General features: G+C 44.5%; 1 protein-coding gene across 7 annotated transcripts in view; it reads left to right on the plus strand.

Annotated features, from left to right (window-relative positions):
* LEF1 (lymphoid enhancer binding factor 1) overlaps positions 1-27,553 on the plus strand; it is a 71,279-nt gene that overhangs the window by 25,021 nt on the left and 18,705 nt on the right. For 5 of the 7 annotated variants that reach the window (XM_068187426.1, XM_068187428.1, XM_068187424.1 and 2 more), the window contains exons 5-9: positions 16,237-16,369; positions 20,333-20,423; positions 22,641-22,724; positions 24,562-24,684; positions 25,408-25,570. In XM_068187426.1, the coding sequence (XP_068043527.1) occupies positions 16,237-16,369; positions 20,333-20,423; positions 22,641-22,724; positions 24,562-24,684; positions 25,408-25,570 (594 nt within the window). The remainder of the gene's footprint in view (positions 1-16,236; positions 16,370-20,332; positions 20,424-22,640; positions 22,725-24,561; positions 24,685-25,407; positions 25,571-27,553) is intronic. The other 2 variants (XM_068187430.1, XM_068187429.1) reach the window with 1 other exon arrangement.

The following is a 27,553-nucleotide window of genomic DNA, read 5'->3' on the forward strand; positions in this document are numbered from 1 at the left end:
GCCTTAGAAGCCAGTTTTCCAGCCTACTGGCTGGAGGGCAAGCATCATGATAGTTGTAGCAGCTGGTTTGGAGAGGAGGGAAATGAGGGGAAGATAAAATTGCACATCCAGAATGCCAGGGTAGCCTGTGTCCATGCTTTGATGTCTTCTCCCTCCACACCCTCCTGTGGGTTAAAAATGAAACTAGACTGCATTTATAATGGGTGTGTGAATATCTGTATTTAGCTGCTGCAAGCAGGCTCCTGGGCTGAATCCTTGTATGTGGAGAAATAGTTTGGCCAAATGCAGGAATGGGTGTTTTCTGTGCTCTCATTGTGGGGACACACAGACACATGTCATCTCATCAGTTCAGACATAATAGCCTAACAAATTCTGACATACATGTACGTGCTGGGTTATGAAAAGGGATAAAGGGAGATTAAATACCCTTTAATTCCTCCTTAATGGTCCTGAAGTGTCTAAGTCTTGGTTAGGGCTGTGGGAAGAAGGCCCATTTGGGTCTGCAGTGAGGACACAGGCACACAGGTTTATTTCCAGTGAAACAAACAAATGTAGCTGCCTCTAAACCTCTGAAATTGATTTGCACATCCAGCGAAGCAGGGCTGAACATCCTAGCTGCAGTGCCCAATGCAGAGGGCAGGAACCATCCTTGCACCTTCAGGAAGACCAGGGCAAAAGATGGGGTTCCTCCCAAGTGGCAGATGGGGTTTGCACGTGGAGGCAGGTAGCTCAGAGGAATTGTTTTCCTCCTGTTACTGTGCAACACTTCTGCATCCACTTTTGCATGGCGTGCTTTAATCAGCAGCCCTCCCCTCTTGGCCCCCAGGCCTTGAAATTCCACAAAACCCAATTAAGAGAGATGAGAGAGCTCTAGCATGTATACATATGAAATTTCAGAAGGCTGAAAAAGAGACTCTTAATACCATAAAGCCTGCCCTAAAGTAAAATTTGCATCAGAAATCTACATAGTTAACCCCGTGAGGAAGACAGCGTAGCTGAGTACAACTTTTTTCCCCCCCAGAGGGGTAACTTATCCAGGTCTGCTGGGTTTGGCATCAGCCTGCTTGCAGCTGAGGAGTGCTGCAGAGCAAGCCCTGTGCCTCATATACAGCCTGCAGAGAGCATCAAGGAATTGTAGCTCCCACTTCAGAGACTGTGATGCAGTGTCCCAAACAGAGCAAAACAAAAAACCACCCCAGCCTGAGAAGATCATGTCAACTTCTCTAGGTTGGTAACCAAAAGCAGACTGGGTGGATGGGGTGCATTTGTATACTCATTAAAGACTGATCTGATTATCACCTACAGATCCAGCACATTCAGTGCAGTGTTCCAAGTATTTCATGCTTTACTAACCTGGTGCTACACTGGCTTGTTTAAATTGCCCGTTATTAACTATCCTGACAAAGACAGCCACCTTTAAAAGAATCACAAGCAAACAAAAACCCCTCAGCAAATCCACTCCTTTCTGTATGGCTTGAGTGTTGAGAGGGGAGCTGGGGATAAAGCTTTATTCCCCTTCCATGCTTTTATCTATCTCTTTTGCTATCTTGTTTATATAAGATACAAAATTTCTCCTCCTATTATCCTACTTACAGCTTAATCGCATACTAATTGGGGACCTTGCTTCTGTTGCTCTGCTCTTTTTTGAGTCTCTGTTTCCTCCCTAAGAATAGTGCACAAGTACCCTCTTCAATTAAGAGAAATTAAACTAGAGCTAAAAACTCTCATCTGAGGGCTTTACATGATTCCCTTAGTTGACAGCGACGGGTTTGGCTGTAAAGTGGCTGAAATCTGGGAGGACGGTGGTGGCAACTGGGCAGTGTGCTGGGAACACAGGTAAGTATTTCCCTGCAAAAACACGAGGCCTCAAAGCTGCTTTTTTTATTACCTCCGGATTCTGCAAAGGGCTGGTTATCTCACGCTGCGAGCCAGCATGATCAAAGCCCCGGGAAAGGTCAGGCATTCCTCCAGGAGTGACACTCAGCTGCCGGCAGCGCTCCTCCAGCCCACAGCTCCCACAGCCCGGCCGCGCACCGAACTGAAATCCTTTATCTTGTTAACGAGTGAACCTACAGATTAGCCAGCCTGGTCTCAGCTTGATGTCGAGAGCATGTCACACCTGGCCTGGGCCTTCTGAAGAGGAAAGGTGGTTGTTTTTAAAAAAAATAATGTTGTGGGGGAGGCAGCATTTCCTTCCTCTGACTTAGTGTGAGAAAGTTAATGCTGATAAAAGCTGCGCTCTGTCTCTGTGCTGCACCGAGGGGCTGCTCTCCTCATGTTCTCAGCTCCTAGTTCTGTGCAATTGATGAAGATGGTGAGTGCCAAAATCCTGGGCAGATGAGAAATCATCTACAGTGTATTCCAGTGAGAGGATATTGTTTTCTCACTGATTTGATAGACTTTTGATGGGCTCTACTTAATAGACTGGCATTCAGTTTCTCACTTTGAGCTGGTTGTCCCCCACAAGCTGCTTGTGCAAGGAGAGGGAGGTATGGGAGGGTGAGTAGAAGGAAGAGGTGTTTGAGATGAGCAAATCCTGTCTGTCTCTGCTTCTGCACACGAGGTGCCGTAGTTTTGCATCTGGGCTATTTCAGTGGCATGGGGGGAGTGCATCCCTCAAGTAGGGGTGACAGGGATTCACCCCATGGCTCACGGTCCTGTCTCTGGCTGTCTGGAGGCTGACTCTCCTTAGCCTGGTTGGTTGGCAGAGGGTATTTAGCATCTTTGTCTTCAGGCATGGATGCTGAAACTCTGAGAAAGGCAAGGGGAACTCTGCCAGTTTCATGGTGTGAATAGTGTCTTGGCTGTGAGATGGTGGAATTATGTTAACTTCCTGAAATTTGGGGTAATTTTCAGTTTCAGATGAGGCTAAGGTATCCTTATTCTAGGTGTAGGATAGAAGTAAAAGGGACCATGATTTCTCTCCATCAGAAAGGGTACTTTTGCAATAAATAGGAAAATAAATTTATTTTTTTAGAGCAGAGCACTTGATTCCTTGATTAAAAGACTGAAATGAATGTGCCTTAATCTGTCTCCCAGCCTGCATCTTGAAAAAAGGGGCAGTAAAAATTTTGCTTCATCTGCAGATAAACGTGGCAAACCGTGTGACTGGTGGACATGGGGCCTCTCAAGCAAACTCAAAATATCTGTGTGCATCTATGGGGCCTGCAGCAGGAGTGCTTGTGTCTCCTTCCTGGCTGCCAGATGATCCTCAGATCATCCAACTAAAAAGTCTGCTCCCTCTGCGGGGGTGAGGTGAGGGTCTGGTCCTTGCCTCTGAAATGATGGCAATAGGGAAGGAGTATGCCTGTTCTGGTAGGAGCAGGGGAAAAAAAACCCAGATAAAAAATTGTCTCCAGTATGTGGTTGCCAACCTTGCCTACATTGCTGGCTAGGGGTGGCAGCTGGAGGGGTTGCTGGATGGGAGCATTGCTGGCAGAGCTTGCCCAGCCCCAGTGCCAGGCCAGACTGGACACTGCAGCAGCTCCAGGGTTTGCTGCCCCACCACAGCTGCTGTAGGATGGGCAGGTCTCGTGCAGATCCCTTGTGTGTCCACACCAAAAAACAAAAGGATTAAAGTTGCATTGGGGCATCTCTGGCACTCTTGACCATTTGCCCTGTCAGCAGTGGAGGGGTGTAAGGGCTGGGTGCTTCCCCAAGCTCTCCTGGCATGAGCTAGTTTTTTGCCTGATAAATTGCTTAGTGGTGTTTTGCAGACTCTAACGTGCTGTGTTTCTCCCAAGCACAGCCTTTATTGCAGTGAAAAGTAGCAAGGAGGGATGTAGTTATGATAAGAAATTGTCCATCCCAGCCTCTGCCATGCTTTAATTGCACAGGGGAAGACTAATTGAATGAAAAATCAAATTGTTGGTAATGACAGGGTGATGGTGAACTTTGGAAGTGCCTTTTTAATGCAGTCAAGCATAACTCTCATATAATGTTGTTTGAGTTTAGTAGGATTGAAATATAATTGCAGGGTGACCCATTACTACTAGTGGGGTCTATGTGCAGCTCTAAGCCCATCTGGAAGGGTGATTTACTGGAGGCTTGGGCAATCTGGCAGTTTAGGCTCTTTTTTACGATGTTTAGACTTCTACCCATGTTATAAAGCACAGCTCAGGGCTTTTATGAGGACATAGGTGCCTGCTACACAAAACTTAGGTTGTGGGCTGGATGTATTTTTTTGTTTTTAAGACTGATTTTTAAATTTTAAAGGCAGCTCTTGAATTTATAAAAAAACCACCATCAAGTCTAGCAGCAGGCAGAAATATCCTGTGCAGGATTTAAAAGGCATCACGTGTCTTGTGCATACCAGCAACCCTTTTTAAGCCCTGTGGCCAAGTGGGTGAAGAAGCTTAGTGGTAACAGACCAGATTGAGTGGGGTGGGAAGAGGGAGTAGGTGAGCCCCATGTTTCTTCCTGTCTCCCCCATCTCATGGGCTGCCACCCCAGCCACCGGAGCGTCTTCAGGTCAGTGCCCAGGACAGCCATGCACCTGCATGGGTAAGGCCTGAAAGCTGAAGGAAATGCCTGGTTTTGGGGAGCCTGAGGGTGCTGTGCAGTTAAATGAACCAAGCAGGGCCAGGAGGCCCAGGAAGCTTCCCAGGGGTGAGTACAGGGTGATGGAGGAGAGGCAAGGATGGGTGGTGAACAGGGCTAGTGAAGAGTTGGAGGAGAGCCAGTGCCACCAACACAGGGAAAGATGCATTTTCTTAGAATCATAGAATATCCTCAGTTGGAAGGGATCCACAAGGATCATCGAAGCCCAAGTCCTGGCCCTGCACAGGACACCCCAAGAGTCACACCACATGCCCAAGTTTGTGTACAAACACTTCTTGAATTCTTGTCAGACTGGTGCTGTGGCCACTTCTCTGGGGAGCCTATTCCAGTGCCCAGCCACCCTCTGGATGAAAAACCTTTTCCTGATATCCAACCTAAACCTTCCCCTGACACAGCTTCACTTAGGGTCCTAAGGACTCCCTGGGTCACAAGTGTGTGTTTCAGTGGGGATAGGCAGCTCTTAGGGGATGATCTAACTCCAAAGCTGATGTAGGAGCATCTCTCCAGGGCTTCTTTGTTGGTTTTCCTCTGTGTCTGGAGGCAGGGCTTGTTGTGCGGTTGCCATATCTGCTTTTTGGGGAGCAGGAGAAAAACGTTTCCTAAGCTGCCCTGGGAGAGATGCACACAGGCACAAAAGTGGGGTGCTCTATCTTATCTGGATATCCTTTTTCCACTCCACCTGCAAACAGGCAGCTTGCACAGGTCCATTATAATTACAGTCCTCCCCTTACCTGAGTCATCTCCCACCATCAGCCCATGGCTGGGAGGCATCAGTCTGGATTTTTTTATGTCTTCTAAGATGCCATTTGGCAAACAAGACTAAAAATAATGAGCATCTAGATTTTGTGTCAGTCGCTCAGCATCCAGCTGTGTTATGTGGTAGTTTTATTGCTCCTCCTTATTTCAAGAGTCCAAATGAAACATTCAACATCAATAGTTTGGGCCAAAAAAAGTGTTTCCAGCCCTGCTTCTTTGAGCCCATGCCTTGTTTGGGTCAGTCGTTGCTCGTCCTTAGCTGTGTGATTTTTGTATTTTTAGCTATATAAAAATGTAATTTTAGGGCATGTTTTTATGTGTCATTGATGTGACAAACCCTTGTGGGAATGATCTATAAAATTAAGTTAGTAGCTTTTCAACACTTTTGCTTGTACTGAAATCATCTTTCGTGATGTAGTAGAGAAATAATTCCTGTTGTGACCTTCTACTGATGGTTCAAATAACCTGTCTAAGAGACATCCTGTTTCTGGAGGGCCCTATTGCTTTAATTCCTGTTAAAATTTGTTTTGTCTTCTGTGGAACAGTGCTGCCGAAATTAAGTACTTGCAAATGCATTTTACCTCCAGATAAACGTTGAAGTTTGCATTTTCAATCCCAGTGAAGCTTTAGCAGACTGCTACTTTTGGCCTAATCATTTGTACATTTGTAGGGATTTTTTTTTTTTTTTAAGTTTAAAAATGAATATTTTATTTTAAGCCTTTGGACCATCTTGCCCATATCCAGTGATGGATGTCTAATTAGATGACTTTTTGCCTCCACTAAATGGTTATATTGTTTGCACTGATGTATGCTAAGACTTGATGCATTAAATCTTTGGTCATTAGCCGATGCCATTAGCAGAAAAGTCCAAATCACTTAGAGCTGGGACTTAAGAGTTTTCATTAAAACCTGAATTTGCATGTTATTGGATAAATCTGTTAATACGGTTTAGCCGGACTCAAGGAAGTTACTTGAAAACTTTTTACAGTGCATACACAGGGTCAGTGATGCCTGAGAGCCTCAAATTTGGAGAAAAGGCCCCCTCTGAGGATGAACAACCCCTGCATCCATCCTACCTGGCCCTGCCTGCCCCTGCCACCTGTAATGCCGTGCATGCAGCCCCAGCTGTCAGCACTGCACTTCATGTTGGGCTCAGATCTGCTCCACTGCTGTCAGGAAACCCCTCTGAAGGAGCTAAAATCCCAGCAGCAGGGTCTCCTCACCTCATGGCAAATTGGGGCATCCACTTGGGAGCCAGAGCGGGTTTGGCCTTAGCACTGGTTTCCCTGCAGGAGTCTTCAAGCAACATCAGTGTGGTGGGAAACAGGGCTTACCAGGAGCAAAGGCCAGCTGAGAGGAGTCACTGATGTCATCAAAATTTGTCACTCCTCTATCATCACATCTGTTCCTATATTTTTTTTTGTCCCCTGTTTTTTAGAAGGCAGATGAGGCAAAAGCACTTCCAAAAACATCAGTCATGTTGTGTAGCTTGACCAGTCCAGCGTGATCTGTGCTTTGCTAGAAGTAAGAAGATGCTGCCTGGTCAACCTCTAAGTTGCAGACTTAGCCATGGTAGACAGAGGTTTTGAAAACGCAAAGGTGTGCCTGGTGCTTGGACAGGTGTCGAGCCCTTGTCCTTACCTCCTCTATGACAGAGCTAAGGTGTTTTCCCAATACATGTAATACTCTTGCATTTTCTTAATTGAGAACATGTCTATTCAGTGCACCTTGAAAACTGCAGCTCAGAGAGAAGTTGACCCATTTCTCAGTTTTCTGGGCCTCTGATAATCTTTGTTATGACATATGGTGTTGGATAGGCTGTAACATAGACTTAATATAAATACATTTAAGAGAGGTCCTATTTCAAGCACTTTTGATCCACTGTGTGTGCAGTGCCGAAAGACATCTTCCTGTCACCAGGGTGCAGGATGGATTTTTTTTCTTGGCTCCCCCCAGAAGCCTGGGTCTGTATCCTGTGGGACTTGAGAAGGCCGATGAGGAAAGTCATCCCATCCTGTGACGCACGTTGTCTGCCAGAACAGAAATGCTGGGCTTCAGAGGTTGTTGTCAGACAACCTGCTTTCACACAACACTTGTGTGCTTATGTGGTATATGGAGTTTTACTTGCCTGAGCCATTTCCAAGGTTTGAACACTGGACTGAAGCACATCCCTCTGCCTGTGAGAGAAGCACATGATCTTGTGGGTCTGAGTACGTTGGAGAAAATGCCAAAGTTGTTGTGAGCAGGGATCCTGATAACCTCGAGGCAAGCAAAACAAGCTCATGTCTTTGTCTCAACTCAGCAGACAGCTCTGGTGACAGAAACCAGAGCAGCTTTGTCCTCAGGAAAGAGCTGAAGATGGCACAAGAGGTGACACCAGGATAGACTCCAGCCCCCTTCCCCCCACTCAGAACCCCTGGGGGTCCCTGGTCACATTCCAGTATTCCCCCCCTGGCAAGCTGCTGGGCTCTGGACACTGGCTTCTCTGATGTCCAGTGGGCTTCCTCTGGTGGCTTAGGACAATTGTCCTTATTGTCCAAGCAAGCAATAAGCCAGAACTCTGCAACCCAGGGGCTCAAGCTTGGGTTTGTTAAAACATTGCTGGGGCTCTGTTCTTTTTAGCCAATAACAAACTGAAATTGTTCTGGACAGGTCAGGAAACCATGGGGAAAACATCTTTCCAGCTGATGGAATTGCTTGTATGTGACAAGGATGCACTAGGATACTGTGCAGGGTAAAGGCCCATGGGGTGTGTCACCATCCAGGGCATTTGTAGTGGCAGCAGTCCCATTTACCAGGTTTTTGGGGGTGCTAAGAGATTCCTGGGGTTGTGTGTGATTTGATGATGCAGATTCCTGCTTGTTGGATGTGGGGCTTGTCTTTACATCAGGAAAAAGATGAACTGTTCAGGATGGCCAGAGTTAAAGGACCTTCTTGCAGAAATCAGAGCTTAAAACAAGCATTGGCTGTCAAATTGTGGAGTGTTTGCTGGCAGCTGATCTCCATCTGAGAGAACTCATTGATGAGTTTAGAGAGTGAAATAAGTTATTGCAAAATATTCTAACAGGGAAAGTCTTTTCTGTGAGCATGTGGCTTTTCTGCTAATTACATACCCTATCAGTGATATTTCCGAAACCAATGGACTGTGTAAAACTGGGTGTTATCTCTGTATATGTGAACTCACAGTGCAGAAACTGACCTGAGCTTGTCCTCCCCTGATCAGAGCCTTACAAGACCTGCCTGGCTCCCCACATGGTTCACCAGCACTCCAGGTTTCCTGACAGCCTTCCTGAGCAGGCAAGAACAAACAAATTAAGAAATCATGGGAGAGAAGAAAATGGAGATAGCAGGGGATTTCTAATCAAGCTATTTTAATACTGGGTGTGCTTTAATCACTTACTTAATGGCAGAGCTTAATGAACACTTGAAATAAAGCATGTTTCTGTCAGATATTCAACACCCGTGTTTTTAAAGCTGTCTTGAGGGAACTCAAATGCTTATTACAACTTTCCAGCAAAAGAAAATCACAGTTATACTATATTAATTTCCAAGATTGAAGGGGAGGGAAGGGTGAAAAAGTTGAAAAAAGACAAAAATGTAGACAAGCCAATAGTGGTGGTTTCTCGCTAATGTTACAATTAACCTGAATTTAGTGACTAATTGTCATCCATCTAGATAGGTACTTATTCTAGGCTTTGTCAAATCACATTTACTCTTTCCTTTGCAATGCTCCCCTGACTGTTGCACTGAATTTTTTATTGTATACCAACCTTTGGGTTTCACGCAGAGCAGTTTTCTCCAATTCCTCTTGCCTGTCCTTGTTTGCTTCCTGCACTTTCAGCCGTGACACCCCCTTGCTTCAGGTGCTGATCTCTGTGCCTGTGGGCTGTGGCATGGTCCTGTTGGCCATGAAGCTGCCTTTCCTGTGCATTGCAGACACAGCCACTTGCTCCTGGACTTCCCAGAAAGGAAAGTGATGTGAGAAATTGGAAAAAAGTCACAAACTTTTCCCAAATAACCTTGGGAAGCTCTAGCATGCATCCTGGGTGCCTCCTTTACCTGCTGATGATGTACTGGAAGCTTCTTCTCTCCAACTTCTGAGGGCTCCTGCATGCTCTGGCTCTGGTTTCATGATGCAGCGTGTCCTTGGGAGATGGGGAAACTTTCAATAACTGACTTAGAATAACTTTCTTGTTCTGCCCTTTCCTGACTCCCAGCACTAAGTGCAACTTAGTTCCGTGATGAAGAGTTGAAAACATGAGGAAAAGGGAGACCAGGAGGATTTTTTCCTGACCTCGTCAAGCCATCAGTTTGCCCCCTGAAATGTGTGGTTTTGATTTTAGTTTTGTTCTGAGTAGGTGTTAGCAGTTGTGAAGCTGAAAGTTTCACATTAGCATCGATGCAGCATTCCACTTCACCTCCTTAAAATGGCGAGTCCCTGGGGTGTCCCCCTGCTGCTGGTAAGCATGAAAGGTCAGTGAGATAAATGGCCTCCTGCTGCCCAGTTGCGAAGCAGGGTTAAAAGACTCTGCCTTTTTTATTTGTCTTTCATAAATCACAGTATTCCTAAGCCCCAGTTTCCTGTGAGCTGCATGTTTCTGTGGGCGTGCTTTCCTATCCCTGTTCCTTTTAGCTTCAGGTGAGGCTAAAAGTAATGCTGCAAGCCACCCCCACCATAGCCATTTTGGCATTTTCCCAAATGCACTGTCCAAGGATTGGAGAAGGTTTTGAAAATTAAGCATAAAATTATTTCTGCTGTCAGGAGCCTAGAAAGAAGCTGGCTTTGGACATAAAACTCTTTCTCTAAACAGTGGTTTGGGGATGAGGGAGTAACCTGAGCTCTCTATATATTGACCTTGCAGCATCTTTGCAAAGTTGTGTATAAAAAGGGATTGTACCCAGGGAAGTGACAAATTGTGATTGCTATTACTGCTGGTGCTGATGGGCTTGTTTCCTCTACTGGTAACTAGTTTTGGTCAAAACATGTTACTGTTACCTCCTCCTTCTCCACCACTGGTACTCCTTTGCTGAAGCCCATCTGTGATGAACCCAGACGAGGGCCTGGTTTTGACATCGCTCCAAAATAACATTCTTCTTGATCTTGCATTTTTATTGCAACAGCTGGTCAGCAAAGGCATAAATACAGAGTTAGTTTAGCCATTAAAGTGTTGTTGGTATTTTGAGAAGACAGCTGAAACTGCTGTATTCTGGGTTTGCTGAAACCTTCAGCCTAAGGATGATTTTGGGGGTCCAGAAATGAGAATAGGCTTTAAAAAGGGATGATGTTTTCTTGTCTCTTTAGATCAAGGTAGTCTCAAATTCTCCCACAATAACAGGACCATTTAGTCCTTTTATTTTAAGGTACTGCTGTAACAGTAGTGGAAAGGCTTGGAGATGTTTTGGTGGTGGGGTTTTTTTGAGGAGCTAGCTGTTGTGTTTTCCCCCTAAACTTAACACTTGCTGTCAAAAAGTTGAAGCTATTTCTTCAAATGGCTCCTTCTTTCAGGAATGAAAGGAAATGCATGCATTTATTCATCCTTAAGTTGGTTGGTATGTTTGTTTGTTTGTTTTTGACTTCTTAATTGAGAAGACCATCTGCTAGTATCTGTAACCAATGCATAACTTGCTGACAGGAGAGGAAGAGTGGACAGGCTGGGACCTTTTTTTTTTTGGCTTTTTAGAAGTGACTTTGTGTTTAAAGAAAAGAGGAAAAATAAAAACCAACCCAGCACCTCTTTGGATGCTGATGAGGGACACTCGGGTCTTGTGTGCAGAGGCTTGCTTTTCTCATGGTTCTCTGCAAAGCTCCCTGCCTGCCTGCGACCTCCTTTGTAGATGCATGTCCTTTGAAGGGTCATTAATTTAATATATTTCTCTGTGCAGCAGCTGGAACAAATGGTGGCCCCAGCTCCAGCAGGAGCTCCCAGCTGCCTGCCTCGCCCAGCGCTGACCTATAGGCATTTTTGCCGTGGCTGTCTCAGGCTTTTTATAGTTTTTGCACACTTGCTGCATATAAGATACCTTACAGGTGTGGGCCTTCACTGAAGCATTAGCTGGCTGTTTGGGGAGGGCTTGAGGATTTTTTTTCTGTACTCTTGCTTTTCTTCAGAAGCATTTCAAAAATGAGGGAAAACTTACTGGATTCAGACTGAATTTGTGCCACAGCATTTCACCACAAACTCACCAGAGATTAATCTGAACTGTCTCACAGTGTGCTCCTCGGATGAGAGGGCAGGCACATGTCGGAAATGGTGAGTGGCTCTGTGAGTGCAGGTGCAGCACAGCCAGTGCAGGGCATTTGCAGGGGTCACCCAACCATGCGGCAGCAGCTGTGCCAGTGTTGCAGCCAGGGCATTTCCTACTCTTCTTCTTTCTGCTCCTTGCCCTGGCCAAAATGCCTGAGTAAGTTCAAGCTTTACCACTTGCAGACTGTGATTGCTGTTTGCAAGGGAAGTGTTTGCTGTTGTACTGACCTGTTCCTGAGTTACTTTAACACAGCAGTAGCTTTAAACAGGTGTCTGGTACATAGCAAAGCTCCTGCTGGGATATGCCGACTGCTGGGTCAGGGCCCTCTTCCCTGCAAGCTCTTACCCTTTGCCCACCAACACTGTACTGGGGATTTTGGGGTTGTATTTCAGGTCAGTCATAAAACTGAGTAGCAGTTTCGTCTTAGCCCTAACTGGCCAAATACTTTGGCTCCTGTTGTTTCCAGTACAGTTGGTGTCCTTCGGGGGACTGTCCCCTGCCTGCACTGCCTCAGTTCAGCCTGAGAGTATATGCTTAGGAGAAAAAAAAGATACCAACTGGAAAGGCCAAGCTGATGAGAAAAAGTGCCCCAGGGAAGTGGCACAGAGGCCAGTTCCCAAAGGATACTGGCATGGTCTGTGCTGCAAGACTGCGCTCTGGGACTGGAGCCCTGGTGGCTGTGTGGTCTCTGAGAAGGAGACCACCGAGGCTGAGTCTCTCAGAAGTGTCCCTTTGAGCTCAGTGCTGTGGGGCACAGCTGTGTGTCTCTAGGCCAACAGGAACAGGCTATCCCTTTGCCATTAACCTTTAGTGTTTGTAACAGGTAACATATGCATGATAAGGTGTCCTAAAACATAACAGGAGGTCTTCAGGTTGTAAACAACAGGTCCTCATTTTTAGTAATTTACATTTTCCAAATTGCATATCTTGTTCTGTACTGTGTGTCCCATTTCCTTTACTTTCCAGGTCGTGTGAAGAGCCTTAGGCAAAGAGAATGGAACTTCACTGGTGTGGTGTGGTAATACACCATTTAGGTGGCATCGGAGCTGTGCTAAGGACAGCTTCAACAAACGTTCAGGTTCTCCAGATTGTTTTGGAAATGAGAATAGAAATGGAAATTTAATCTTCATTCACTTTATTGTGGTTTTAGAAGCTGCTTGAATACCTACTTGCACCAAAATGCTATGTTTTGGAGGGTGGATGAAGTATAATTTCTGTACTGAAATACCGAAGAACCTCACATAGGGCAGTGCATAATTATGTAATTGTCTCGTTGAAGGCGTGTGGACTGATCGGGTTTTGCAGATTTTCAGGCTGTGCTGAGGAGAAAAGACACTCTATGGACCCTGCCTGTATTAGATATAAATGTCACCAGAGTGCCAGGGACAGCTGGTTGTGGGCTTGGTCAACAAGCGCTCAGCAAGCCATGGGGAATGGCGTTCTCCCTGCATGGAGGTCATGTTGACCAAGATCGGATCTCTGTCAGTCTCTCAAGTGTTTCTGCAGCTGAATGCATTGTCTTTGGAGGATTTGGGGAGACAAATGTAATAGGGATGCCATGTTTGTGGGAGGAGGAAGCCAGTGGGTAAAGACTGGGAAGCAGTAGAAGCAGTCTCATTTGCACAGTTTTGCAGCTCAGTGTGAGGTAGGATTTGGCCATGGTTCACAGTACTGGAAAGCAGTAGTGCCCACTGGGAGCAGTAGATGGTGGAAGGGCAACATCCCGAGCCCAGATGTCCCCAGGGCAAAGGGTGCAGGACAGCGTCCATGGGACTGGATGTGGTGTCTAGGGCCTGCCTGCAGCAGGGGATGGAAGGGTTGAGAGGGTGGCAAGAGGGGTATCCAGGTGTCTGCATATGAGGTCTTGGTCTCCTGCCCTGAACCCTCTCTGTGAGGAAGGCCCAGATAACCCATCTAGGTTGCCTTGTAGGGCAGGTGCTGTGGCAGAACCACTTCAAGTCCATAGGACTTTTGGAAAATACGTCATCAGGCCTTTCTCCTCCTGGTTTCATCGTCCATGTGTCACCCTATGTGTCCTCCTGCTGTCAATCACTGTGGCCATCTCAGTGGGACCAGAGGGAACGGGGAGGTTCAGCCTGTGCCCAGCGAGCTCCCGTCTGTTGTCTCACTGGGGTGACCAGCAGGATTTAGCTGCCAGAGATCCCTGGGTCTTCCCAAAGCAGTGTGGGGCAGGCAGGCTGGGAAGCTTTGCATTATTGCTATCTTTTATTGTTACTTTTTTTTCCTCCCAATTTCTGGCTCTGCAGACCCCCAAATGCTCTTAATGGAAATATGGCCCGTTTATATGTTAATTTTAAGCCCACTGACAAGCGGTTTGCTTTTCTCCTGACTTCTCACGGTTCCTTTGCCCGTTGAAAGCCGCTGCCATGGGCTTAGGGGATAAGATGCCGAGAATTAGAAAATAAAATAAAATCTGCAGGATGCTGGAGAGTGAGGGGGTACAGGGATTGGCATGCTCCAAGTATAAATGGTGATTTCTGAAAGCAAGGAACCCTGATACCAGGGGCATGCATGACAATTAAATCCAGTACAATACAAAATGTTAATTACTAAATTTTGAGAAATTAATGCTGATTAGCAGCTGTGTGTGTATGTGACCTAAATACATCTATTGCTTATCTTTATTCATAATATACAGTTTATTGTTGATAAAGTAATGGCTGAATGGTGGGCTGGCCCACGAGTCTCATAGCTAAAGACTGAGGCCCGATTTGTAAATCATCTGAAATTTGTTGGCATCTGTTTTTTGTGGAATTTATATGGATGGGGAAGATGAATAGCAGTCTGAGCTATCCCCTTTACAACTCAACTCTTAGATATTATTGAGAATTCATATTGCTTTTATTATTTGGTCACAAAAATGGACCTAATGCTTGTTGGCTTTAAAACACCTACTAGCGCTGCTTTCTCTCTCCATCTTGCAAAATATAAGACAAGGCCGAAGCTTAAATTAAAATCCTCAGGTTCTTATCTCTTTCCCACAGGAAAGCAAATCTGTGTTGAAAACCGTAAAATTAAGAGGAGAGCAAGGATAGCATAATTTAGCAAAAATTCATGGCACCAGATTCTGAGCTATATGACTGGAGGGATAGGTCAGACATTAAGAAGATACTGCCTGCTAATGCAAGTTCCTTAAGGTGGTGCTCTGGAAACAAGGAAAGCAGAAAATGCTGCATTGGTTCCTGTTTGCTCCCTTTCCTCTACTCCTACCAGCCTTAACAATAAAGTGAGTTGTCCATTTAATAACTCATCTGTTTCCAGAAGTCCAGAAAAATCATGGACTCGTGCATGGAGTGATGTCCTAATATCTGCTTTATGCCAGAATTTCAATAGTGACCTCAATGAAAATTAAATTCATTGGCCTCTTAAATTACTATTTTTTTTCCTGTAAGGACAAGCTGTCTTTGCTGTCAGTGTGTCTGTCTGAAGGACAGCTTTATTTTTTTGGGGGGGTTTATTAAAAACCTGTTTGTTCCACAATTATTTATGCTAAGGGGCAAGGTGGAGTGGCAGGGCACAAATGAGGAGTGCCTGTCACATGCTGGCATCATCACTACGGCTCGTCCCACCGTGAAAAGAACAACTTGAGTTTCAAGCAGCATTAATAATGCAGAATCTCATTGGGATTGAGGAGTTCTGTTGTCTTGCAACCTTGATCTTAGGGGGTAATTTTGGACAGCATCCTTCTCTCGTGCTGCCTGCCTCCTCCCGTGTGCCTCTGCACTCTGGGAAGTGCTGGGGGGAAGTGTTTATCTTGCCCTACAAGGACATTACCTTATGGCACCCATTTCAGGACCCTTGTGGGCGTTTGTAGCGCTTTGAGTTCTCCTGATAGAGTCAGAGGCCTTCCAGCTGTCCCATGCGCTCAGCAGGTCTCCCCTCTCACTGACCTTCTTGAGAGGCCACTGCCAACTGCTCATACATGAAATCAGTCTTCTAAGGGTGACCCTTTAATTACCCAGTAGACAGGCAAGAGTTTTCAACCAGAGTTTGTAAAAGGGACAAACTTGCTGTTCCTCTCGTGATGGCAGGGGTTTGTCCCAGCTGTACCATGCCACGGCAATGCAGGAAGAGCAGTGGGGAGGAAGAGGGAAGCTGATGAAGCTTGTGTTGCTTTTAAGGCTGGAGATATGGCAAACCTGTACTTTAAGCCTTCTTTTTTTAAATGCTATTCCTGTAACCAAAGGGTTTCTCCAGCACTACTGCTGACTCTGCTGTCCTTAGGTCACAGCCCTTGGTGCACAGTGCCTGCCTGCCCAGCACATTGCTCCTCCTGCCCTGCAGCTCTCCATTTGCCATTTCCGCAGCCCTGTCTCAATGTCTCCCAAATGCCTTTCTTCCTGCTCCTGGCTCCCACCCATTTCCCTGCATTTCCTCAATATCTGCATCCCTCTTCGGGTGCCAGTGGTTTGAGGATGCCGATTCTGGCAGCAAACCTGCTTTCCATCCACTAGCCCCAGTGTCATGTCTGTCCATCTGTTTCCCCTGCTTCAGTAATGCAAATATTTAAAAATAGCATTTTGGAAATGTTGGGTGGTTTTTGGTTGTGTTTTTTTTTGTTGTTGTTGTTTTTTGGTTTTGTTTTTTTTTTTTTTTGGCAAAGCAGAAGCCTCACCTCGCTAATGCAATTTAATTTTTGTTGTTCTCTTGCAGTCCAACAAGGTGCCCGTGGTACAGCCTTCTCATGCGGTTCACCCCCTCACCCCTCTTATCACCTACAGCGATGAGCACTTTTCCCCGGGGTCACACCCATCTCACGTCCCCTCTGACGTCAGCTCCAAACAAGGTGAGCCCATCCTTTCCCAGCACGGTGGGGATGCAGGGTGGCCCTGGTGCCCTTTGTGTGGCTGACAGAGCCAGTATTACCAATTTGTAATATTTTAGAGGGAGGCTTCCAGGTGCCTATGCCCACTTTCAGAGATGGTAATTCTGCCATGATGCCGATACTTAACTTGGCTGCTTAAATTTTTATGCTCCTTCTAATGTGATAATTTGGGCTTGCTTTTCTCATCAAAGTCTTTCAAAATCTCAGTAAACAGCAGCCAGTCTTCACTATCTCCTGTGGTGCCCAAGGCTTCCAGCATGCAAATACAGAAAGGGCAACCATCCCTCCCCTTCTCGAAAACAGGGGACAAGTGCTTCAGTAATGGTGTTATTAAAAGCTTTTCTTTTACTTTTTTTATGTCCTTGTGTTCTGGCTGTCCATATTCTTCTATATATCAGTTGGCATAATCAAAGCATAGCCCATAAAAATAGTTTTGAGCCTGTGCAAGTAAAAGCTTTACAAATCTGACGTTTTTTAACCTTGTGCTGGCTGCCTTCTGCAGAAAGCATCTTTTTCGATGTCCAAGTCATGGATGTCAGTTTTCTCTGCACCTTCAGGACCCCTTAAAGCAAACACAAAACCCTCCTAGATCCACATCTGGGAATGTCAGAGCAGCCCTGCTCAGGGTCAGTCTGCAGGCCCCCAGGGAAGAGCAGATAGTCTCCAAGGTGTCAATCCCAGTCTGTGCCAAGAGCTGCTGCCCAGTGCCCAGGAGAACACAAGGGATTCCTGGGAAGGGTGTGCTTGCTTGCAGTGGGTTGCAAGAGCTGGGGAGGGATGTGATGGAAGTTGGGAAGGTGCAGGGGGAGGACTGGCCATGACCATCACAGGTCTGAGCCAGAGTTTGTGTAAGAACCTGAGCAGAAAAAGCTTGCATGGGAGAGCTGGTGGTGAGGAGGGAAGGAGAGAGAGCAGAGGCTTTACAAAGGCATTCACTGTAGTCTGGATATTTCTGCATGGGCAGGAAGCCTGTCAATGCCACGACTGGTCCTGGAGGGTGCCTCTCTCTGCGCTTGTGTGTCCCACCATGTGCTGTGGCACCCATTTGACAAAATCCTGAAGCTCTGCTTTACCTGGGCACACATCCATATGCACAGTTGTCCCATTTATCTGAAGAGGCTTTTTAGTCATCATTGTTCAGGGAGAGAGACTTTTTTGTTCTGTCCTTCCCTGAATGCCTAGGTTTCATTTTGGCTGTGCTATGGAGATAATAACATGGGCTACATCCAGAAAATGCTATGGCCTGATGACTCTCTGTGGTTTTTGCTGTTTGTTGTTTAGATTTTGTTTTTTTTCTAGGGAGGGGGAATACAAAAAGCACTCTGCCTGGAAAGCCTGGCCTGTAAATACATATACAGTATCTTTTTCAGACTTGGAAGAAGCAAACGGAGACCTCTTGTCCTCATTTGTCTTCCTCCTTTGCATCAGTCAGTGCCCAGGAGAAGGATATTCACACTCATTCCTTGAAATCCCAGGGGTGCCACGCGATAAGAGAATGGGATTTCCACCTCTTGCAGAAGCTGGCTGTGACAGCTGGGGCAAACCCACTGCTGCAGTTTGTGAGCTTAAGAGGTTTCTGCTTACTGCATGTTGAGTTTGCCCTTGTGTGCCCCATCTTTTTGCCTTTACCCCAGTTTATTTTTGTATTCCTGTACAGCAGACCCCAGCTGAACAACATCTGGTTTGTTGGCTTTTTGTTTCTGCTGCACATCTTCTCTTCTGCTTCTTCTCTACCCTCTCCCCTGTCCAGCATGCCACCAGTCACGAGTGCAAGCCTGCTGAGGGCCTCTGCCAGGAGGCACAAAGCACATTGCCCTCTGGAGTTCCTGAACAGGCTCTTGATCCCTTTGCTCAGTGTCTGGCAAAGATGGGGATGGATGATGTGGATAATACAGGCTGGAGACTACTGGTTTTGTCTGGGATGGTCTCCTTGATGTGTGTGGTCTTTCCGTCCATACTCCGTGTTTCGGCGCCACCGGCGTGTGGGAGCAGCCACAGTGAAGTAGCCCATGCAGTTGCTGCAAAGAGAGGATTTTTTTTTTTCCTCAGGTCCTCTGCCAAACGCCTCCAACCATTGTTTCTGTCCTCGCCTCCCACTGTGGGTCTGGAACAAGGCACTGCCCTGGCGCCCTAGCCCTGGTGCCCTCCTCCCACCAAGTCCTCCAACAAGGGGGTCCACAGCTTGCTCTCAGCACTGCCTCTTGCACACAAGGCACTTTGGGATGGACACACAGCACCACCTTCCTAAAGGCAGTCACTACTTTATTTTATTTTTTTTTATTTTATTTTTATTTTTTTCCTTAACCCTCTCAAGAGAACTTGCTTTGGAGGGCACTGGCCATATGGTAGCTCTGTGGGCACCAGGTACTGGTAGCCCTCCATAAGGGGCCAGAAATTTTGGATTTGCAATAAACTACATTAGGTAAGAGTATTAGGTAAGAGAGAGCTTGTTGTCTTCGTGAGTCAGAACTGCAGATTCTGGGAAAGGAGTGGCCCAGCTCCTTTTGCAGAACTTGGTCTGGCTGGGGCAAGGTCATGTCATCACTTCCAGGAGCATCAGTCATCATCAAAGATGTGAGAGATGAGACGCTGGGCTTCTTTTACACCTTGTTTGGTTTTCTTTTTTTTTTAACCACTCGTAAAGAGTGCTCCCTCTCATATAAAAGCCCTGGGATATGTAAAGTGTTTCCTTTCCTGTCAGCTACCAGCTGTTTTACACCTTTGAAAAGACAGCTGGCCAGAAATTTGATCCTCACTTAGGTTGTGGTTCCAAGTCTGAAAATTCAGGTTTTTTGAGACAGTGACACCACTGGTATTATTTTCCATACTTTCCTGTACACGGTCCTGACAGATATTCTTCAAATCTTGTAATTAAATTCAAAAGATTTAAGTACAAACTGGGCACGGGAATCAATCAGTAACATCGGTCTATAAACTAAGTCTCAAGGTAGCACACCTTCAGTCGTGGACCTTTGGAGTGTCACCACATAAATATTTAATACCCTTTTAAAGCAGCTGATTTAACATGTGAAGTAGACTTAACAATGCCTTCTGCTTTACCCCCTCTTCCCCAAACACATTTAAATAAACCAATGTCTTTATGCTTCTGCAACTGTAATTCCATGTCTCCTGGGGGCACAAGGTTTAGGTGAAGAATGGAGACCACAGACCCTTTTGGGATGAGGATTAGCCTTTAATCTTGAGGTGATTCTTGCAGTTGTAGGACTCTGTGTTCTGGGGAATGTGAGCTGATGGATCATTCCTGATGGGACTCTTATTTTTCCATGAAATACTTACCATTGCAAAACAGATTGACCTTGGAGCCCACAGGAGTCAACTTGATGAAGAGCTTAGTTGGAACTGGAGTGACAATTGGAAGCCAAATGAATCATATCAAGTGTGACCATTACAGGCCTGAAAATTATTCTTAATTAACCACTGATCCTCTGTGGTAGCAAGTTTCCAAAATCTGTGAATCCATAAGGGAACCCATGAAAATATAAAAGTAGCAATTTACCTAATCTAATAGCTCTGCTATGCTGCCTCTTTGACAACGCTTTATTTTCCCCTTGTTTCATGATGTGTTAGAAGAGTACCTCAGGATCCTGTTGGGTTTGGTGAAACCATTGAGAGGACAGCAGCACCTAATGCACTTCACAGGAGATCTAAATTTGCACAGGTCCTTACCCATACATTTATTTCCTCCTTCCATCTTGTTTTTTCCAGTATCTCCTTTTGAATTGCAGTATCGTGTGCAAATTGTTTTAAAGGTGGCCCTTGGAGCCTTTTGCTTTTAACACTAATCAAGAAGGTGGTTATTCCTTATCCACAGCATTAGTTCCACTGTAGTATCAGCTGGGAAGTGTAGGTCATCTATGGAGTATTTTGAGGGGAAATCACTCATTCTTCTGTGCTTTTTAACAGGCATGTCCAGGCATCCTCCAGCTCCTGATCTCCCTACCTTCTATCCCTTGTCTCCAGGGGGGGTTGGACAGATAACACCACCTCTTGGCTGGTAAGATTTTTTAGCTTTTTTTCAGACAGGTGCATGCTCACACCATTCGCTATTGTTGAATCAGTTGCAGCAATTACAAAATAATAATAATGTCATTCCAGTAAGAAATTGCTACTTTATTTTAGTTGAAAAGATGAAAAAAATTTCGATCTTTGAAATTAAATGAATCTGTTTTTTGAACAAAGTACAGGAACTGAAGTGTGTAGAATTCACTTTGAAGTCTGTATGTTTCTTATGGCTCAGATTTGTGGCTCTTAGCTTTTGGAAAGATAGCAGAAAACAGTTCTCAAGTAATTAAATGTAAATTTTAATAAACAAAATTGCAATTACTGAGGAGAGGGGAGGTAAGAAAAAATTTTAAAGTGTGGGGTGGAAATCTTAAAACTGCCCCAAATGAAGAACAAACTTTTGTAGCCTTTTGCTGCTTTTTACAGTTTCTGTATGGAGAGAAGCCTCTGTCACTGGGAGATCTTGCTGCTCTTGCTAACACTAGCACTCTCATGATCTCTTGCTGCCACTTAGGGTGTCGTTTTCCTTTTGGAGGAAATGTGGTATTTTCAGAGGAATAGATTTGGCAGGGCCCTTTATGTCTGCTTGGGGTAGATACGTACTTGCCTTCAGTTCTCTTGGAGCAGGGAATAAAGCAACTCGGCCACAATTTCAGTGCTTTAGAATCTGTATTGTGACTAGTCTGTGCCCACACAATGAGGGATGCAGACTTTTTTATTTTTTAAAGTCTTCATGGGAGGGAAACATGATCCAGATGACAACAGGCAGAGAAAGTAGAGAGCAGAAGATCGTGAAATGTTGTATTGCTGGCATATCTTTCAGAAAAGGCCTCATGCCTTTTTGGAACAAATAATTAGTAGATATCAAACTAAAATATGGAAGTATCTGACCATCTATTTTTTTTTTAATCTTCCTCCCCCTCCCCTTCCCCATTTTGCTGCTTAGCTGACTCCTCACTTCCCCTGCCACCACGCAGTTGCTAGCATGCATTTTCCAGATGTGTTCAGTCATTTCTTCTGAACGGTTTCTTGGTGCACAAACTGAGAGGAGGGAAGAGGGAAAATAGAAAGAAGAGGAGAGACAAGATCCAACCTTACAAGGCTCAGGGATGTGTTCAGCAGCACTAACCAACAGCTGTCAGCTGTCCCTTATGCTATGGCTCCCTGCTGTGAGGTAGCACTGTTGAGACTTCCTTCAACTTTTGTTTTTTATTTCCTCTTCCCTTTGAGCACTGTTCATTTCCAGTAATATGCTACAAGAGTGAAATCTGTGCCCTGAACCTTACAAAAGCCAGGTTCCATTTTTTTCTCATCTGAGAGCTGATTGACCAGTCGATGAGCAACTGTTTGAAAGGATTGATGTTTATGGTGTCACTCTGGCTGGTAGAGGTGTTTGGGCTGGTATTTGCTCACATTTCCATCACATGCTACGTCAGGGTGCTCATTGTAGTCATGAATGAACCATCGCAGACTGAAAGTAGTCAAAATGTAGTGATGATGATAAAAATTAAAGACCTCAAATGATGGACTGGTGGCAAAATATTATGTATATGTGAGAGTGCAAAGGAGGCAAAAACTTCACACAAGCTTCTCTTACTGGACTGCAAAGTTTGATCTTTAAGTAGTAAGATAGGCTTGTGTTGCTGTGGGCTTTTATGTGGTTGGGTTGGGGTTTTTTTATGGAACCAGTTTCTACTTAGAAAAGCTGTCCACTTGTACCTCACTATAGCATATGCTAATGGAGAGAGTCCTAAGTTTTCAAAGACTTAATAAAACTGTTCAAAAGGCTTTTTAGCTTAATAATTCACCATCTGGCGTTCTCACTCTGATCTACAGTAGAACTGTTCGGAATAAGATGCTTTTTTCCTAAGAGCTTGTTTAACAAATCTGATTCCAGTGCTTCTAAAACTAGGTGAGAGAGGGATGGAGATAGAGGAGTGTGCCTGTGTATGTGTGCCTTGGGGGAGGAAGGCTAGTTGTTTTGTTTTCCCTCCCAGTGGAAACTTAGATTGGGAATCTTTCAATAGCAAGGGAGAAAGTTCAAAACATTTAAGCGTTCATTAGTTTCATTAGCAGAACTCTTGAAAGTGTTAGCTCTTACTATTTGTTTGTGACTAGTACTGAGTTCCCATCAAGAGCTTGTAACTCTAGAATAACCATTGAATACCATATCATATGATTGATGGGTTCCTTTCTTCTGTGACCTCAGGCAAGGTCAGCCTGTATATCCCATCTCGAGTGGATTCAGGCAGCCCTATCCATCCTCACTCTCAGTCGACCCTTCCATGTCCAGGTAGGTGTAGGAGGTGAATGACTGACTGGGGAGTAACTGCTGGCGTTAGAGGGCAAGTTGCTCTTCTGCTTGCATCTTGGTCTGCCTTTGCTTGCTTTTCAGTCAGCTAAACCGTTATGCATAAATTTTTTATTTAACTTTTGTGTGTATATGCAGTTTGCCTGGATCCCACACTGGTCTCATTCAGCATTTTCTTGTCAGTCTCTTAAGTGTTGCAATGAGGAGCACCCAGTGAATTGTCAACAATTAATTGAGCTGTTTCATCTGAAATGAGTCATTAGTTCATTTCTAGATGCAACACATAGCATAGCATCCTTGGGTTTTGCTCATGTCAGTATGCAACCAGGTGGATTGTCACTCTAGTCTGCGTTCTCTAGTTCCAATTTCAAAGTTGTTGGTAATTAGTCTTGAATCACTTAGGTAATGCTCTCGGTGGAATCTTGCTCACAAGTAGGTATTTCATAGCCCAAAGCCACTAATGGCAGGGGATGCCAGCCAGTATTTGTACTGGTGTGTGACTCAGGCACTGTGTCTTTATGTCTAAGTGCAAGCAAGCAATGCTAATTGAGACTTGGCCATGACACACTCCAGACCTCCTATGCTCTGCTTTCGCACTCTAAAGGCAGCTTCTGCATCCTGTGCTTGGTGTACAAGAGGTTGCAATACACAATTCTTGGGGTTTTTTTTCTGTCATCTGTAAAAGAGACATCTTCCAGCACAGGGATTTAGGGCAGGCCACTTGATAAGTGGTAGGTCCTCTTAGCTCTTTGTGTGTGGGCTCCTTTGGATTATCACTGTCCCTTCACTTCTTTGCAGGGGAATGATAAGCATGTGCCTGTCAGGGTGACTGGGAAGAAAACACATTCTTTTTCCATGATAAAATCACTTGATTTGGTTACAGGGCTTTGTGTTTCCTTTATTTTGATCACATGAAGGAAAAGGGCAGCAAGGAGACTAGGGAATGGTGAAAGGAGAGGCTGGATGGCATTCCTTAGCCATCACTCATTCAGCAAAACTTTGGAGCATGAGCTTTTCATGTTAACAGTACTTTCTACCATTTAAAATACAGCATGCAGGTTTTCTGCTGCACCTGAGCTTGCAATGCTCAGCACCTTTAAGATCTGTCTCAGCTGTCCTTGAGAATGACCTGGGTTAGTAGGGTGGGATTATTCAGTTAGTGGCATTTTGATTTTATTTTCCATTTTCCTTAATGTACAAATGAAAGGAAGCAAAAGGACAAAAAATCTCTCCCTGCTCCCATCCTTCATCCAAGATGTAGGATTTTCAAAGTTTATTTTAAGCATTCAGTGTAAGCATAGTGGGTTCAGATGAAATGATGTTAAAATCTTTTACCTTAAGTACCTTGAAAAGTAAAGAGAGCCATCAGGGACTTCTTGAAAAGACTCTTCTTTCATTTTATTTTTTTATGCATGGCAGTTTCCTCCTTTGCATTGGCTGGTGGTGGATATTTCAAAGATGTTTATATCTTGGTGTGGAAATACATTTTTTGGTTAAGAAATGTGTATTTTTATTGCTAGACAGTGCAACAGTAAAAATATTAAATATTTCTTGTGTGCATTGCTAAAGGTGTTTGCCCGAAAGGTAATAAAACAAATTCTCTACAACCAAAATGTTGACTGATTTGTTTGTTTGTTTTTCTTGAATAATTGGGCTACAATGCACAAATCTTAGCCAAATATTTTTCATGTGCTCTTTAAGAGTTGTCTTCATTGCAAGCTCCATAACATTTGCATTCTTGGAGTGTTCTGCTGATGTAATATGTGTTTGATGCCTGTCTTCAGTGGGGTTACAGACTTTGCTTTGTTTTCTCTTTTAGGTTTTCTCATCACATGATTCCTGGTCCTCCAGGCCCTCACACAACTGGAATCCCTCACCCAGCTATTGTAACACCTCAAGTAAAACAAGAACATCTGCACAACGACAGTGAGCTAATGCATGTGTGAGTCTGCCTTTCTGCTCTAGCCCTTAATGAATAAATGTTTGAGAACTAACTCTATCTGAAGAAGAGTCAAGGATGCTTTAAAAAAAAAGTGCCTTTCATGACCTCATTGAATTTTAACTCTTCTCCTGTAACTAAAACAGGGACTGTGGGCTACATTACTAAGGGTAATGAGAAGCCATTTTTCATTCCAGTCCAGCACTTTTAAGCTGTTGGCAACAGCCATCTTGATTCAGTAATAATCATGGACCTGTCCAGTTGTGACTGGCTCTTGAGTGTGAACTCATGAACTTCTGCTGGAAAAGTTCTCACCTGAAAAATTCGCCAGTAAAAAGCAGTCTCATTGCCTAGTACTCAAAGGCAAAAGACCTAGGAAAGAAGAAGGTAAAGAAAATAGCTTCTTCATTAGAGGAAACTATTTTCCTGCCTGAGGCAGTGGTCTTTTAGGGTACCATGGATAGCCTTTCAAAAAGAGAATTGCGACAATTTTGGAGCAGATTCACAGATGAAATGTTACTTGCTAGAGAATGTCAACCTGATGTCCTCCCTGAGTATTAAACTAAAAGATAGGAAAGTGGATGAGACATGACCCCTGAATTTTTCATTCCTACTACTTGAGTGCTACTGTAAACACAAGTTAGTAATTTTCCATTGGATCTTTTTAGGTTGAAGGCAAATTAATGCTTTTTTTCCTTTCCTTTCCCTTTCCCAACCACGTTTTAGGAAGCCTCAGCACGAACAGAGAAAAGAACAAGAGCCAAAAAGACCTCATATTAAGAAACCTCTGAATGCTTTCATGTTGTACATGAAAGAAATGAGAGCAAACGTTGTAGCAGAGTGTACTCTGAAAGAAAGCGCAGCTATCAACCAGATCCTTGGCAGAAGGGTATGTACAGGAAGGTTTGTGAGTGCTCATGTTTGCTGCTAATTTGTGTTTCCCTTTAGCTGGGTTAACTTTCTGCTTGAGGTGATAGCTAATGTGCAACTATCAAATTAGCTATAGAAGATAAAACATGCAACAAAAATAAAAGCAGTATCTTGATTTTCTTTTTTCAGCATTAGGAACATCGTCAAATTTGTGTTTGTTCTACTCACGTTATGGTGTCAGCATCTCAGACATGAAATACCCTCGGTCACACATAGAAGGAGCATTCTAATCACATTCTGGGTCCTCCCTTAGGATGCTGTCCATCAGGGCAGGAAGGGATCATTCAAAGATGAACACTGGATGCCACTGGAGATGAAACTCAAAAGTGAATATAACATGGTCCAGTTTTAGTTATGCAGGTTGGGAGGGACCCACAGAGGTCATGTAGTCCAACATCTGCACAAAGGAGGTCCAGTTACATCAGGTTGCTCAGGAACCTTCCCAGCCAAGTTTTGAATGTCACTGAAGTCATCAGCTAAGTACTGATGATCCCAGTTCATGTACCAGAGCCTTGCTGAGTGCTATATGCTTCTGTGGCATTGTAGTCGTGTTTTGTACTTTCCACACTCACAAAAAACCCTATGCAGGCCAACTCACAGTACAGCCTTTGTGTTCTCTGCCAGTGTTGTTCTTCCAAGGGAAGGCAGCAGAGGTAAATGCCCATTTTGCAATTGACTCCCAGAAATGAGGAAAGGGGTGACTTTTGTATCAGAGTTTGAGTAGGGATTATTCAAATTCCCAGTGAACACCTCCTTTTGACTACTGACCAAGGCAGTATTGAGGCACTGTGACTCTGAAAATCCTGTACTTTTAAGTGGGAAATCTGTACATGACCTTAAAGTGCTCCTTTTATATTACAGTTGGAAGACTTCCCCCTCCAAATAGAGCAGAAATCTACTGGTACTTGTCCCAGTTCATGCAGTCTTCTGCTTTCTGTTGTTTTTGTTACCTCCCCTTAAAGGACATCTAGGTACTTACTTGCCTTTTCCATGCTTTCATGCAAGCCTCTAGGATCATGTATGAGCCATTTGCTTAAGAGTTGGACTTGATGATCCTGAGAGTCCCTTTCAACTCACAGTATTCTGTGATCGGTGAACTGCCCTTACAGGTGATGGCAGTCCCAGATGATTGATCTTAGTTTTGTCAACCTTGCTTTCTTGGCCTGAACCAGGGCAGTGGCTTATTTATCTCTGTTTTGGTAAGGAATCAGCCTCAGGGCTTTTTTCCGTGCTTTTTTTGCAGCTTGGACTCCTCTTTTCAAGTTACTGTTCTCCATGAAAGTACCTCAAATTCCACTTTTCCTGTGATGCAAATGAGGCATGAGTTATCCAATTGCTTGGACATTAATTATTGTCAAGTGTTTTGTGTTCAGTCATCCTGGTCATTATTTACCCTGTGCTGTCCCAGAGGAGGAACCACCTCTGTTCTCATGAGCTGACACTTTGCATGCTGCTGGGCTCCCTGATGCCACAGCATTGTGTTCACCCCCTTCCAGTTTTAGAATGTGCATGTGGAGTTTGAGAGTTGCAGACAGGCTGAACTGCTGTGCTCTCAATAACACATCCAACTTGCCAAGTCAAGGCAGACAAGAGCTTTAGTTCACATCCTCCAATGTGAACCAAACAACATATTAAATCATACAAATGTGATCTGATCTGAAACCTTAGTACTGTATGTTAGTCTTGTATGAGTGTCTTAATGATTTCTTAATGATTGTTGGTCTGGTTTTTGGATTTTTTTAATCACTTCTTCTTCCCTTACTTCCCCATGGATGTTGTCGAACAAGAAGATGCATCTAATGCTGCAGCAGTGGAACTTAATTCTAAATAAGAGGCCTTTACTCTTCTTGGTTCAGGTCTATGATAGATGTTTCAACAAGAACAAAATTACTAGATACTAATGTAGCTGGTACCTTTCCAAATGTGCAGGTTGTGAGGTTTT

This window comes from Anomalospiza imberbis, chromosome 4, assembly GCF_031753505.1.
Source record: "Anomalospiza imberbis isolate Cuckoo-Finch-1a 21T00152 chromosome 4, ASM3175350v1, whole genome shotgun sequence".
NCBI lineage: Eukaryota > Metazoa > Chordata > Aves > Passeriformes > Viduidae > Anomalospiza > Anomalospiza imberbis.